The 15,841-nt window shown below is 39.9% G+C and overlaps 1 protein-coding gene across 2 annotated transcripts in view; it reads left to right on the top strand.

The window, feature by feature from the left end:
• heatr1 (HEAT repeat containing 1) overlaps positions 1-15,841 on the top strand; it is a 72,723-nt gene that overhangs the window by 17,433 nt on the left and 39,449 nt on the right. The window contains exons 12-19 of one of the 2 annotated variants that reach the window (XM_067988720.1): positions 1,012-1,119; positions 3,100-3,192; positions 4,037-4,125; positions 4,904-5,115; positions 7,982-8,103; positions 9,813-10,007; positions 12,571-12,754; positions 15,351-15,499. In XM_067988720.1, the coding sequence (XP_067844821.1) occupies positions 1,012-1,119; positions 3,100-3,192; positions 4,037-4,125; positions 4,904-5,115; positions 7,982-8,103; positions 9,813-10,007; positions 12,571-12,754; positions 15,351-15,499 (1,152 nt within the window). Of the gene's footprint in view, positions 1-1,011; positions 1,120-3,096; positions 3,193-4,036; positions 4,126-4,903; positions 5,116-7,981; positions 8,104-9,812; positions 10,008-12,570; positions 12,755-15,350; positions 15,500-15,841 lie in introns of both variants that reach the window. The other variant, XM_067988719.1, reaches the window with a different exon arrangement.

Here is a 15,841-nt window from a genome sequence, read left to right as displayed (position 1 = left end):
AGGGGGATCTTTATTCTTCATGCAGCTCACTTTGTACCCGACCTGGGATTGCTGGATGTTGAAACTGGGTGACACTTAAGCTCCAAATACACTAGCTTACATGTTCTTCCTTCTGCTTGCATCCTCACTGTTTTATCAAGACCCATTATGCAGTCTCCTACTCTCGTTCATTCTTTCCCAGAACGTTGAAATTATGGAACTCATTATCTCCCTTAATATCTCCTTCCTCCTATAATCCCAAGCTTTGCATCACCTAACCACTACTTCTTGAATTATGTTGTGTTCTTTTCCACTCTTTTCAACCTAATTGATGTCCTTTACTCTGGGTCTTCATCCTTAGGTGTGAGCCTTGGCTCAATGGTAGTGCTCTCACAGCTGAGTCAGTAGGTGTGAGTTCACCCCAGAGACTTGAGCACATAATGTAGGCTGACAATGAGTACTGCACTGTCAGAGGTACTGCCTTTCAGATGACAGGCCCTGTCTGCCCTTTCAGGTGGACATAAAAGATCCGAAGCACTATTCAAAGAAGAGCTGGGGAGTTCTCGCAGGATCATGGCATTTCTTGTCTAGATAACGAAAGGATAGGGTACCAAGATGCCTCAGTTGGTTAAGTGCCATACAGAACAGGAAGGTCCCAGGCTTAATCCTGGCCTGTGTTTAGTTTGCTGATCTCAGCTACAGGCACAATGACTGAGTAACTCTAATTGGCATCAGCCTGGTTTAGGGAGGGGGAAAATTGACTAAGGTTCTTCGTCCCGATCGCTATCTAATTACTTCTGCTGGAAGAGCATGTGTGTATGCATTGGGTGAGGACAGAATCGAGTACAGTTGTGATGCTCTCCTATATCCTAATAGCCGACTGACACTCAGAGTATAGACTCTCACATAAATACAGCCATTTGGGCATGGGGCCTGTCCCAGCAAACAGTCAATGCCTTCAGGAGAAGAGGGGAGAAAATTAAAAGGGGAGGTTTTATTTGTTCCTAACTGTAAATTTGATTTTTATTTTAGTTGTTGGCAGACTCTGACACATCACTGTTGCTGAGTCTGAATCACCCACAGCCTACGATCCGAAAGTTTGCTGTCGAGCGCTTGAAAGAAATCATTAAAACCTCACAGGTAATACAAAGTTTAATAATCTATTGATTCAAAACTACATTCGTCTTTTAAAGTTACACCTATTGAGCAAATGGTATTTCACTATCCAACATGTTAAAGTATGTCCAATTTTTTTAAGCTAATAAAATGAAGCATTCATTAGGGAAACCGATTCATGCAAATAATCATCTAGATTTAGACAAGTTGGGTGAGTGGGCAAGAAGATAGCAGATGCAGTATAACGTGGATAAATGTGAGGTTATCCACTTTGGTTGTAAAAACAGAACAGCAGATTATTATCTGAATGGTGATAGATTGGGAAAAGAGGAGGTGCAATGAGACCTGGATGTCCTTGTACACCAGTCGCTGAAAGCGAGCATTCAGGTGCAGCAAGCAGTTGGAAGGCGAATGGTATGTTGGCCTTCATTGCAAGAGGATTTGAGTACAGGAGCAGGGATGTCTTACTGCAGTTATACAGGGCCTTGGTGAGACCACATCTGGAGTATTGTGTGCAGTTTTGGTCTCCTTATCTGAGGAAGAATGTCCTTGCCATGGAGGGAGTGCAACGAAGGTTTACCAGACTGATTCCTGGGATGGCAGGACTGACGTATGAGGAGAGATTGGGTCGACTAGGCCTATATTCACGAGTTTAGAAGAATCAGAGGTGATCTCATCGAAACATATAAAATTCTAACAGGACTAGACAGACTAGACGCAGGGAGGATGTTCCTGATGGCTGGGGAGTCCAGAACCAGGGGTCACAGTCTCAGGATACGGGATATGCCATTTAGAACCGAGATGAGGATAAATTTCTTCACACTGAGGGTGGTGAACCTGTGGAATTCTCCACCACAGAAGGCAGTGGAGGCCAAGTCATTAGATGTATTCAAGAAGGAGATAGATATATTTCTCAATGCTAAAGGGATTAAAGGATATGGGGAAAAAGCAGGAACACGGTACTGAGTTAGATGATCAGCCCTGATCATTTTGAATGGCGGAGCAGGCCTGAAGGGCCGAATGGCCTACTCTTGCTCCTATTTTCTATGTTTCTATGAAAGTTTTTTTTTATATATAGTTGTTCTCTGGATGTGGGTGACACTGGCAAAGTCACATTTATTGCCCACCACCACTTTCTCGGGGCAACTGTGGATGAACAATAAATATGGCTTTGCCAGCACTGTCTATATCTCGAGAACAAATTTTTAAAAAATGCTTAATTCACCTTAAGCCTGGAAGATTTTCTAAAGCATTAAAGCTGTGCAAAGTAACTCTAGTAGTTCAAATGAATGTCACAAGACCGTGAAAAATCTATTAATGTTGAGGATTTACAATATAATTAAATATGCAAGACATTACTCAGAAATTGTCACTATCTGAAGTGCTGCAGCAAGTTGTTCGTGACTGGTGATTATTTATGGGATGTGTCCAGACCCAGTGAAGTGGTCCATGAAATGCCTCGGCTCTCTTCAGTTTCAACAGTGTTGAAGAGCAAATTAAGCCACTAGAGATATTATGAGTGAGGTGAGGCCTTCCTTGAAAATAACTACTACTTGCAGTCATAGATCATTACCAAAGAATTCCCCATGCAAAAGAATATATGTTGAATGTGACCTAACTGTTTAAATTGAATAGTTCAATTTCTTTAAAAAGCTACATGTTAAATCATGCAACTTTAATAATTGAAAATGAATCTCTCAAAATTTTGCAGCACTTTCATGCTGTGCTTTTGTGACTTGCAAACTCAAGAAGTGAAATTCTACTGCAGATTTCTTTTAAAAATTTCGGTTGCAACCTATATAGCATTTGATAATTGTGCATAACTTTTGATGGGCAGCGACATCAATAGTGGTACAAGTCTGTTGAGTTGTTTACGGCAGTGAAACACATAGTACCATGGGCACTAGAATACTAATGGGAGAATTGGAAGTCATTGGCCAATTGGTCACAAAAATAGGCATAAATTGTAGTTTATTTCTAAATTTTTTTTTTGTTTCAAAGAAGGGTTTTGATGATGTTTTCCTGAGGGAAGCTGTTTTGGAGCGGATGAAAGATGACAGTCCAGAGGTAGTTCTGCTTGCTCTGCAAGCTCTCGAGGTGAGTTGAGTACACTTTTTTATAAAAGATAATGTCACTGTCGCCTATTACTTTAAAACACAAAGTGAGTAGAGCATAGGTTCTCTCTTGTAAGTCACACAAGGGGTTTGTAATCTTCTTCCGGAATGTCTGGGGAGTTGTCGTAATGCCATTTTACTAGTGCCTTGCATTAAAACTGCAGTTAATCTGTGGTGAACTGCAGCTTTACATTAGTGGGAACTGTTGCCTCATCTCGTTTTTAGGGAATTGGTATTTTACTGCAGGCAGACGTTATACTTTGGGGGAGCCTGGTCCTGTTTTTGGATTATCTCACATTTAATGTGAACTTAACCTGCAGAAGAGATTTCATTTTATCTCAAACTTGAATGGGAATAAAACTTCAGAACCAAATAAGTCAGTTGTATTTAACTTTTTTTTGTCTGTCTATATAAAGAACTCACATTTACATAGCACTTTTCATAACATCAGCATGCCTCAAAGCACTTCACAACCAACGGATTATCTATATAAATATCTTGTGTCTAGTGTACACCTGTCATGCTTCAGGCGTCACGGTTCAAGAGATGCAAAACAATCTTTTGACCCCAGAGTTTAAAATTTACAAGCAGCTACAGTTGTCCTCTAACTGAAAGTGCCTTTTCAGACCACTTCCCTCAGGGAGAAGTCCTTGGGCAGTGGCCTTAAAGGGACAGCTCAGGTTAGACACAGGTCATAAGAAGCAGTTCACCAGTGGCAGATATAGTTAGATGCTGTCCTTTGTATCTTGTGGTGGAGCTAAGCTTTTGCTTAATAGAGGGATAAGTATTACTGCTAAATTTTTGACTTTATTCTGTTCCTTTTGTAGGCCTTCTCTGGATGTCTTGGTCCAGAAGAGACAGTTTCTTGTCTTTTGTCACTGTTTCAACGAGTGGACCTTTCTGAGAGTGCGCATTGGTGGGTGTCATTTTAAGGACAGGACTTCACTGTATAAATAACATAAACAGTTAAATTATTAAAAAGTAGAGTTATGACAGATTTCGGTCGGCATCATGTCGTCCCCCTCCCTTATCTCTCCCTCTCCTGAAGGAGCTGATTTATGAATGGGTACATTTCAACAGGTGCTGGCTGCCATCAAATATGTCGTCCATGTGGCGGTTCTCATATGTCAGCTTTAACAGAGGACATCAGAGTCATGCCTGATCCCAACCTCACCACTGCCGTGTACTTTTCAGCGTAAGTCACAGGAGCTGAAACACTAGCCGTATCCCATCCTCACGCACCTCCGGCACCAGTGACTCTGGCCAACAACAATGCCTTTACTGCTGCACTAGCTGACTCAGCCAGTGATCAAACCAAGGCCGTCCTAATCTGTATTGATTAATGTGTTGTAATTGTACAGAGTGAGCATAATAAACTTGTCAGAGAAGCAAACTGACTAGAAAATGTTAACTTTGGTTGGGGGTGGGGAAAGCAGTTTAACCCCTTCAGCGGGGCACCAAATATCGTGGAGTATTTGGTGCAATTGATGAACAGAATTAATAATTTCACAAAGAATTGTATGTTGTCCAATATCACCATTCACTGGAGGAAGAAAACTTTGCATCAACCCCAACTATTGTCTGCTGTAAAAAGATGGGGAGTGAAGACACTGCTTCATTGTAATTCTTTATACTGTTTGATATCCTTAAATATTTGCAGCATGTTAAATTTTCTGTAATGTAATTGCTCCTAGGCGTGTTGTTCTTGAAGAGGCAATTAAGTTTTTAAGCACAGGAGGATTGTATAATGGGAATGAAACGCTGACTGATCAGATATGGATGGAACTATTGCCGTACATCGTTGTGACCAACCCAGCCAAAACATCAGCTGAGCAGAAAATAACAACTTTTATTGCTAATTCGGGTTTCTGCTCCATGACTCCACTGCTCCTTGGCTGGCCAGCAGGTAAAAGGTGTTTCCTTGCGATAACGGTAACGGTGTTTGCCACAAGCAATTAATAACTGCCTTCTGTTTGGTGTACATTTTCAAAATAAGAATTTATCTTCTCTTAAAGTTTGTATGTATTTTATTTAAATGTTTTGATCTGTGATGGGGTAAGATTGGGAGCTGGAGCATTTGGATTTGGTCCCATCACCCTGAACAGAATACCAATGCTCTGAGACACTGCAATTTTTTTTAATGACTTCTGAAATGCTGAGGAAAAGAATTAGTGAAACTGAATAGTGATCATTGTCAGGTGTATTTGTTATTTGGCTCTTAACAGGATCCAGCCTCATTCATGGACTTATCAACTCTCCTGCAATTGGCAGGAGTGTTGTGCAGGAGATAATGATCTCCTGTCTGCACTATGCCAATTAATTCAGGCTCCATTCTGTTCTCTTGTTTGAGCACCATGGATGTAAAAGAGGTGGAACATAGCACCAGTGAAAGATCCCTATCAAAACTATAGGGACTTTAGATTTAATTGGGGCTTTCACCAATGCTGTGGATTCTGTGTTAGTTCCATTCTTTAGCAAGGGGAAATAAAATAATAGTATGATAGAGCCACTTGCAAGTTTAAAAGAATTTAAAGTAGAGGGGGAAAAATGGACTGGAGAGAAAAATAAACAAGACAGTGTAAACTTAAAAAGGATAAGAAAAAAGTACGGTAAAGAGGAAAAAATGGGTGGGGGCAAAGCTGAGACAAAAATATTCATGACCCCTTTATAATGCACTGCACTGAAGCAGTAATGGCTGTTTCACATAAGTACAAAAGGAAGCTGTGCTTTCCCAGCCTGCTCACGTTGAGCTTTGGAAGATAGCGATCGATGCATGTACTCAAACATTGCATGTACTCAAACATTGCATGTACTCAAACACGCGCAATGAGTGATGCTGACTGCCCTCCAAACTACTGGAGTGATTTTTAATCAAAGATTATTGACAAGATACTCCGTTATTTTCATTTTTTAACTTTTTTTTAACAGAACTTTGTTCAAAGTATTTTATTTTTTTTAGAGGAAAGTGACAAATGTCTTAATTCTTTGGTGTTTTGATACATTGTCAACTTAGAGACCTTCTCCACAAGGCCACTCTGGTGATATAGCTGACCGCCAACCCAAACTCCACACTGGAGCTACTCTGGAACATTCCCTGTCAGTGATATCACCTGGTGGGCGTTGCAGGGAGTCGAGCACTATTTGAGGGTCTCCATGTGGCAATAAAACATTTTTTTTTAAAAAGGGAAAAAGATTCTGTTGGCTATTATTTTCCTTGGTGAAAAGGGGAGTTCTTCGATCAAAAGGTACGCCCTAGCCTTTCCTTCCTTTTTATTCACTGAGAATTTTATCAGTCCGAGTAATTCAGTAACCCGGTGCAATTAGTCCACCATTATGGAGCACTGCACAGTTGTAGAATGGATGTTGTATATTCACTTGGGGGTGATACAGTGATGAGGGGCTAAGGGAGAAAAATAGCTAAAGTGTGGGTTGAAAGATATAATTTTCTTAAACGTATATGCTGTTGGATTGCATTTGTTTTACGTGCACTGTTATGAATTTGAGACGACCTTGGGTATCATCTTGGGTACAGTGGTGTCAGTTGTTTCCGTAAACAGCTTGAGTGCCTCCTTTTTATTGAAGTTGACTTCCACTGCCCTGTATCTACTTGTGCAATAACAGGACCGAGGAGTGTAACAGTAAAACTCCCTTATGATCTGGACGAGAGATCCATGTCTAACTCACGTGTACTGCTTCAGTCTTTCCGAAGGTGTGCACCAAGTTAATGCTGGATGAGGTGAAACTTGGTTCAAATTGTTACATAGAATCTACAGCGCAGAAACAGACCATTCGGACCAACTGATCTGTACCAGTGTTTATACTCCATTCATGCCTCCTCACACTATTAATTACCTCTTCCCACCCTGACCCTGTATTCCTCTATTGCCTTCTCCCTCATGTATGCATCAAGCCTCCCCTTAAATGAATCAATGCTATCTGCTTCAACCACTCCATGTGGCAGCAAGTTCCACATTCTCACCACTCTGTGTAAAGAAATTCCTCCTAAATTATTTGATCTGCTAGTGGCTATCTTATATTTATGTCCCCTTGTTCTCGATTCATCCATAAGTGGAAATAGTTTCTCCACATCCCCCCTCTAGTGAACTGCTTCATAATTTTAACGGCCTCTATCATCTCTCCTCTTAGTCTTCTCTTTTCCAAAGGAAAAAGCTTCTCAACATGTGTAGTTGCTTGACTGACTTTCTTCAAAGAATGGTCAACACCAAGGTGGTAGATGTCTTCCTGAATGGCCAATTTTTGCAAACAAATTGGCCTTTGTTTGGGATCTGTGCCAAACAACTGCACATTCAGCATTTAAATACCTCTTATTTGCCTATGCATCTACCATTCAGCACGGGGCTGTCCTGGAAAAACTAATACGTTTTAGACAGATTTTGCTAGAATACACATTAAAAACCACATATTTCCAAGTCTTTTCTGTGGGAAAAATGGCCAAAGAATCCTGAGCCGTGACGTGCACTTTAGTTAGAGGCCTAAGTATAGGTTATTTGCTTGTCCACTCAGCTGGTCCTGGAATAAGGTCCATAGGTGAGGAAGTATAGATATCTCCAGGAATAAATTATTTTAAAGTTTGCCGTATGGTGCATTTGCATTTCTGCAGCTCTCATTGAGCACAATCCATATACTAGTTACACACAGGAGGAATTACTGGACTTCAAAAATTATTTTTAAGGTATTTCCGCTCATTATGTTATTACCAGTGCTGTATTCTCTGCACAAAGCTGGCTTTATCAATCTTGTTTCTTTCACAGCATTCGAAAAAGTAATTGACAGCTGTAGTTCAGCAGAAGTTGTGGGTGAGGCAAATCAGAAATTGATCCAGCTTCTGGTGAATAACTTGTGTTTGATGGAGCCTCCTCTTAGGGCTCAGACAGTAAGTGAAAAATTTAGTCCAATAGTTACCAACGTGATACATTTTAAGAAAATTAAACTTGAGGTGCAGTATTGAAACATTATCAAACTGTGTTTCTAAAAATAAGGTGTTGATTTCTTCCTAGAGAATTGGCATAACTATTTGAGGGAGTGAACAATTTTGGGGATTGGTCAGATGAACTACAGAGTCTTTCCCAGTCTTGTACTCTCCTGTGTTTCCTTCGTGCTCTTGACCATGGCCATTACTCATGTGAGCTTTGACAGGGAGTATTGGCAGGCTATTGATCATAGCCAAGTCAGCAGAGACCGGGGATAAACCTGGAATCTTCCTGGTCTGGATGGCTTATCTACTACTGTGGAACTCTTGTCTTAAACAATTAATATTACACTGGTTGATTCTATAGCTTGCTCATGGATAAACATGAGTTTTTTTTTAAGTCTATCGTCTCTGTAACTGATCCTTTGCTCTTTCTCATTTTATGGCTTTGTCTTTCACTTTTATTCCTCCTTATTTTTCTTTTCTATCTCTCAATGCCTCTTGCATACTTTCTCTGGTTGCCTCTATCTCATTGCCACTCTCACACTTTCTCCGTCTATATCTCTTGTTCTCACTCTTTCTCTGTATTATCTTTCTTGTCATCTCTTTTTCTCTACAGCTACAACGCTGTATGCCTCTGACACACTTCCTCTTTCTACTTGTCTCCCAGTCTCCTTTTCCTTTCATCTCCAGTGGAGACCAACAGCCAGATTCAGGGCTACAACAATAGTCATACCAATGACTCTGTCTCTCTCTGGGAGGACAGATGGGGCATGTGTTATCTTGTTGAGTTAATGTAAATGCCCTGGTCCCAAGGTACGACCACAGCCACCCAGACCCTTCCTGATCACTTGTCTTCTGATCACAGGCATCCAGTGAGCAAGCAGAAGGGCCTGGACAGGGAGGTAGGCCAGGGCTGGAAGGGAGCAAGCGGGGAGGTCGAGAGCGGGCGAGTGGGAAGGCTATACTCAATCAACTGAAAAATGAAATAAATAAATATTAATGAGCAAGCCTCAAAGCATATTCAGTGGCTGAGCCTAGGGAGGGGAAAATAATTATAGAAATTGAAATTAAATAAATATCGTGAATGTTAAATATATTCCGCGACACAACTTGGAGATAATTAAGTATGTTCAATGGAACAAAATAAATAAATATCAACAGCAGAGTCTAAGACAGTCTATGCGGAGAATGGGTGAGCCTGGAATAATTAAATATATATACAGCTACCTCGCTTGGGGGGCAGTGAGGATTAAATATACTGAATAGAATGATTGGTCAAAGAGGTAGAGAAAATGTTTGAGACACTGATCATTGCTTAAAAATACTCACTCAAAATGAGTGCTGTTTTTCTTCCCAAAACACAGACACTGGTTATCATCATTTGGGATCACAGAATTAAACATTTGCACCAGTTTTATTACCAACAATAAAGCTAGCATATTTGTAACAGGTCTAACTTCACTTTTAGAAAATGTTTAAATATAACACGATGCATAAACAACTGCTTAAAGGAAGGATCAAAGTGATTTAGTTATGATACAATTTCATGATATTGAAGTTAAGTTTTACGGTAGTAAGTGGGAACAGGAAAGGGGGCCTTTGCCATGAGCAGCATAAAATACAATTAATGTTGCCGAGAATTTTGACTATATTTATTGCCTTGTTTGCAGATGAGAAATCTTGTACAAGTCATTGGAAAAGAATCCTCAAACCTGAAGCAGAAGCTGATCTCTGATGTACTAAGTTTTACTCTAGTTCAGACCTTGGAGAAACAATCTGAACTAGATTGTTTACACATTGCCTTGCAAGTATACAGTGTTCTGGAAAAAAAACTGAAGAAGCTAATTGCAAAAGATTCAGATGTGGTAAAAATGTTTGACTTTTTTGATGACTGTAGCAGCTTTTCAGAGTTAAAATCACATGACGCCAGTATTTTTAGTTCATTCCTAGAATTTTACAAACTAGGGAGTGTTATTTTTTCATTCTTGCTAGTTTTCTTTCTCCTCTCCTGAAGATTTCCACCGGGAATTTCTTCGGGGGTTCTCATGATCGGCTGCTGTAACTTTGGCAGAAGATCGGTGGAAATCGAATTCATGCAGTTTAGCTGGTATTTCCACCAAACTACTTATCGGGAGAACCCCTGAGGAAATTCCCAGCAATTATTTCCGAATCCATTACAGTTCCACGTACACCCTCTGGTATTCACCCAAATTGCCATTCTTCATGAGTGAGCTTTGACGCTGCTGAGTGGCAGAGAATACTGAACGGGGAAATTGGCCTACTCCTGTTCCTAAATCAACAGATTGTTCCTCATGAGAGGTATCATAACAAGCTGGCTTTTGTCCTTGTCTGACATCTGTACACATGCACTTTCCAGCAGGGGTGAGGAGTGGGAGGTATGGCTAATTTTCCCCCTCCCCAACTGTAGCAGTACTACTGCCGCCTTGGCTAGTATCAGTTAACTCAGCATGACCAGAAATCAAACCTGAGACATCCTGGTTTTTATGACTCAGTTACATGCCTTTCCCTTCTGACCTATTGTGGGAACTTTAAAAATGTGCTTTTCTAATTCTACCTTTTTGTCTTCAAATTGTTTCTTTATTTTCTCTCCAAGGTTGAGTCCAGGGTTAATTTATTGTACCTACTACTACATCTGTTAATTATATTTGATTTTTTTTTATTCGTTCATGGGATGTGGGCGTCGCTGGCAAGGCCAGCATTTATTGCCCATCCCTAATTGCCCTTGAGAAGGTGGTGGTGAGCCGCCTTCTCGAACCGCTGCAGTCCGTGTGGTGAAGGTTCTCCCACAGTGCTGTTAGGAAGGGAGTTCCAGGATTTTGACCCAGCGACAATGAAAGAACGGCGATATATTTCCAAGTCGGGATGGTGTGAGACTTGGAAGAGAAGGTGCAGATGGTGTTGTTCCCATGTGCCTGCTGCTCTTGTCCTTCTAGGTGGTAGAGGTCGTGGGTTTGGGAGGTGCTGTCGAAGAAGCCTTGGCGAGTTGCTGCAGTGCATCCTGTGGATGGTACACACTGCAGTGGCGGTGGTCTATAACTGGAAATCAGTAGAAGAAAGTTACTTGTGTTTGAGCATGAAGTAAAAGTGTAATTAAACTGACTTAAGTGGTGGTAACTTATGTCACTGTCTTTTAGCAGGAAAGTCCACACTTTGGAAGTTGACCTTTATTTCTTTGCATCTTAATTTAAAAAACACCTTTTATGCAAAAAAGTGCCAATCTGGGAGGATGTTTCCTTTTTTTTTAGTTCCCAATTTCCTTGGTATTCAGGATATGGCTGTTGAGTCTGGATAACAAAATAGTTTGGACACCCCTTTGTTGAAGGGAACGTAATTTTAGAACTAAGTAACTATCAGTGGTATGTTTTCAAGAATTTGTTTTTTTAAAAATTAATTAATAAGATCTTTTACGACTTGTCCAGCCCTTTGTGCCATGAATCATCTCCAAGCAAATTAGCAGACACGCCAATCCCGTGCCTCCACTAGAACAGCTTTGAAACCAATAGAGGTGGATGAGACTGGTCCAGGGGAACTTCCTCTGATGTTTGTTTTTTCCTCATCATTGCAGCTGAGCTCAGTAACTCAGCAAATGGAGAATCCTAAGTGTACCCCATTTATGGCACAGTGTTTTCCACTCCGGCATCTTACATAATGTCTTTTTAAGTTTTAATATATCCACATTTACAGGGTTCTTCTATATACTCCTGTATTCATCCCATTCAGCTGTTAAATATTGTAGTCCGCACACCCGTTACACCTTTATGAAGTAAATATATTTATGCTTAGTACACACAAGATAGGTTTCACCATCACAAATTTCAACTAAATTATTCAAAGGTTTTCAGACTAAAAGCCAATTGCCTTCCAGTCTCACTAGCAAATTTGAACTGACCCATTCAGTATGAGTTAATGCTACTTTATTCTCTATCCACTCTGGAACATATACAGTGGCTTGCTCTGAGCCATCCTGAGTGTCAAACAGTTGTGAACATATACCACACTTTACAATTATTTCAGCTGCAATAATATAATAATATAAAAATGTAATGATAAATTAAAAGGAATGAGGGAGGACAGTCTTTTGCACCAGCAAATCCTGTTTGTGTAAATGGAGCACTAGAGTTAGATGGAGACAAGATTGAACAGGATATTGGAACACTTGTGCACCTCTTTCAGTGGAAGATAGACCAAGAACTGAGTACACTTTTTAAAATTAAGCTATCAGTGGGTTTTTTCCCCTCAAGATGAAACCGTGGGATTGCAATGGAAAATGTTAAGATCCGAAGACTTCTTCCTCCTCTTAGCCCCAAAACCCACTCCAAATAAAAAAAAATTTCAGCAATTCATGAAGAACTTGCTTGCTAAATGCTTTAATGTGAATCTAATCACTCTCTCCATTCAACGTTGCAGAAGGTTTCTCAAAAGTGGCACCTTGATTCTGTTGAAGGGAACACGGTACCGGCAGAGCTGCTTACTGACTACGTGGAAAATATACAGATTGGCAATGCTGGAAGTACAGAAACTGGATTTATCCTCACTTTGTTGTTGAAGAACTTTATTGTTGCTTTCAAACCTCCTGAATCGCTGTTGAAAGGTGAGTTATTTAAATCGGGATATTGGATATTGACAATTTGAGCATGTGAGACCCACGTATATTCACACTTTGGGAAAGGCATGATTTGCTGCTATGGTTAATAAAAAAAAAATTTAAAGCAAGAGAATAGAAGGCACCAAATGGAAGTAATGTAACCAAAAATCGAGTACTGAGTATTTGTTTGCTTGACATAAAATGGGACAGTTCTTTGATTAGCCAATTGTTCTTGAGCATGGCTGACGTTCAAAATTTGTTAACTCCATCTGGCAGAATGTACTGCAACTGTAACTTTTTTTAAGGGATGTTTTTGCAAGCATTTTGTTTGTGAATGCAAGAAAAGCAAGTATGCCCTCTACTTCAGGGAATTTCACGTTTTCACTTGTCAATCTGTGCTGACATTATCTTATAAAAACAAAAAGAAAGACTTGTATTTATATAGCGCCTTTCATGACCTCAGGACATCCCAAAATGCTTTACAGCCAATTAAGTTCTTTTTGAAGTGTAGTCACTGTTGTAATGTAGGAAGCACGGCAAGCAATTTGCACACAGCAAGCTCCCACAAACAGCAATGTGATAATGACCAAATAATCTGTTTTTCGTGGTGTGGTTGAGAGACAATGACTTGTTTGCACTTATAGCGAGCAAAATCAATAAAGTAAAAAAGGTGCCGGGCTGCATTAGCAGATGCATAAATTGCAAATCTAAAGAGGTTATATGTTACTGGGTCAGACCTTATCTGCAATTCTGTTCCTCTGAACCCCTAATGCACTTGAGAGAGTTTAAGAAATAAGAAACAAAGATGATTCTGGGTGTCAGGAATTTAAATTAAAGACTTGCATTTATTTAGCACCTTATCACATCTCTTAGAAATGTCCCAAAGTAATAAGGAAAGGTTAAGGGAGTAAGGCTTGTTTTCTTTAGAAAATTGGAGACATCATGGTAATCCAATTGAAGCGCATCTAAGATTGCAATGGGAACTGACAGAATTAATCCAGGCAAATTCTAGTGAAAGGTTCAAGTACCAGGGAATATAAGCTAAAATGAAGTTTGAATTAAGAAAGGAATTCAGGCAAAGGTACTAAGAGTTATGTTATAAGTTACCAGGAAAGCCCATTGAAGAAGATGTTATAAATGGGTTCAAGCGACAATTGCATACATTTTTTTTTGAATAAAGAAATGGCTGAGCGACATGGTGAGAAGGTGGGCATAGGGGGTTGATCTCTAAAAGAGATAGGCTTGTTTTCTATTAGTGGCCTTTTCTTATTCCTAAAGTTCTTACTTTCTTATATGAGAAAGGAGATCCATAACAACTTTTTCAGGCTTTCATTCGCTGTTGTGGAGTTAATAGAGTTTCTAATAGGTTTGCTTCCATTGGTGTGGGATTTTCCCACTGTCACATCTAATACAAAATGTGATGCAGAATATTGTCCTCTTCATTCAATTGTTGATTGTAGTCAAAGTGGTTGATTAATGGTGGGAATGCTCAAGTTGGAATTTAAGCTCTAGTTTAATGGCAGTGCTGGGAGTAAGTAAAATAGAACAAAAGAAATAACATTGCACTCCTTGTTCATCATGAATCCTGAAAATACCCTGCTGGATGTATTAAGCAATAAGGGTTATGCTTTTGGTGGACCTTTTTGATAGGAATAAAAAGGCTTTTTTTTAACTGCAACTATTAGATGCACAAAGGGAAAAGAATATACACAAGTATATAGTTAAAAGTTACAGTTAAAAGTACCGAGATTATAAATCTCTTGTTTCCAGCTTTTAAAGACAACCTTGCATTTGCCAGAGAAGGGCCTCTTTGAGGAGTCGTGTTTTTGTACGATTTTTGTGTTCATGTGGTTGAGGGATGCTAGCACTGAGAAATGCAACACTTCTAATAACCTGATTGTAATGCTAAGCAACAGAAACTAAATCTCTTGTACTGTTACTCTTCTGCAAAAAGAGAAAAAGGAAAGAAAGGCTTGCATTTCTTTAGCAAAATATCTCTCAAGCATTTCAAGCATACAATGAACTACTTTCAAGTGTAATGATTGTGATTCTGGGGCAAACACATTAACCATTTTCCACACAGCATGATCCCAGAAGTAGTATTGAGACCTGCCACTTGTTAGCACAAGCCTTGATGCTATCCAGGTCTTCTTGTAGGTTGGCATGGGCTGCTTCAGAGAAGTCACGAATTGAGCTGAACCCTATAGAATGGTCAGTGAACAACCACTGCTTACTTTATGATAGAAGGAAGGTCATTGATGAAGCAGCTGAAGATGGTGGGCCAAGTGCACTGCCTGATGGGCAGTGATTATTGGTCCCTTGACAACCTGTACCATCTTCCTCCGTGTTATGTATGACTCCAGCCACTGGAGAGTTTTCCCATTGACATTAATTTTGCTTGGGCTCCTTGGTGCCAAACTCGGTCTAGTGTTGCCTTGATGTTGAGGGCAGTTACTCCCATCTCTCCTCGTGGTTATTTTTCTGGTGCTGCCCCACAAATTGCCAGATTTACTGAATTAAATTTCGCAACTCCTGACCAATTCATTACCATAACCACTAGGCTACCATACTCAACTTGTGTTTTCTTATTACAACCTTTCAGATCAGACTTGGTGGAACCCTGAAAATTTGGATGGACAAAGCTGTGATTATCTTCGTCTTCTGATTGATGTGTTCGACCTTTTTATTTGTGGTGCTAGTGAAGGAAGGCTTGCAGGAAGCTTCAGGACACTCATGCAGCTTCTGATTAAGGTGAGCAGATGTCTGATCATCTGGTTTGGGCACAGAGGAGGAGAGCATTACAAGAGAACACAGAAACTGGTCTGTCGATGCAGTTATTAATACAGTGTTTTCTATGGGATTGATCTGATGACATTACTTTTGTAGTTCCAGTTCGATATCTAGATTAGGCATTTTGGGATGCCTCTTATAATGAAAGTTTATATAGCTGCTTGCTTCCGGTTTCCTTTTTCTATAATTTCTCTCATTCTAACTCCACTACCTCCGTCCTTTAATTTTTATTTAACTAATCACAAAAAATAGTAAGAGCCAGTTTAGGTGGGAACTTTGGATTCAGTATTTGTTTGAACTGAA

The sequence above is a fragment of the Heptranchias perlo genome, chromosome 8 (assembly GCF_035084215.1).
Source record: "Heptranchias perlo isolate sHepPer1 chromosome 8, sHepPer1.hap1, whole genome shotgun sequence".
Lineage (NCBI taxonomy): Eukaryota > Metazoa > Chordata > Chondrichthyes > Hexanchiformes > Hexanchidae > Heptranchias > Heptranchias perlo.
Note: the sequence above shows the minus strand (reverse complement) of the source record. Positions and strands in the feature narration are given on the sequence as shown.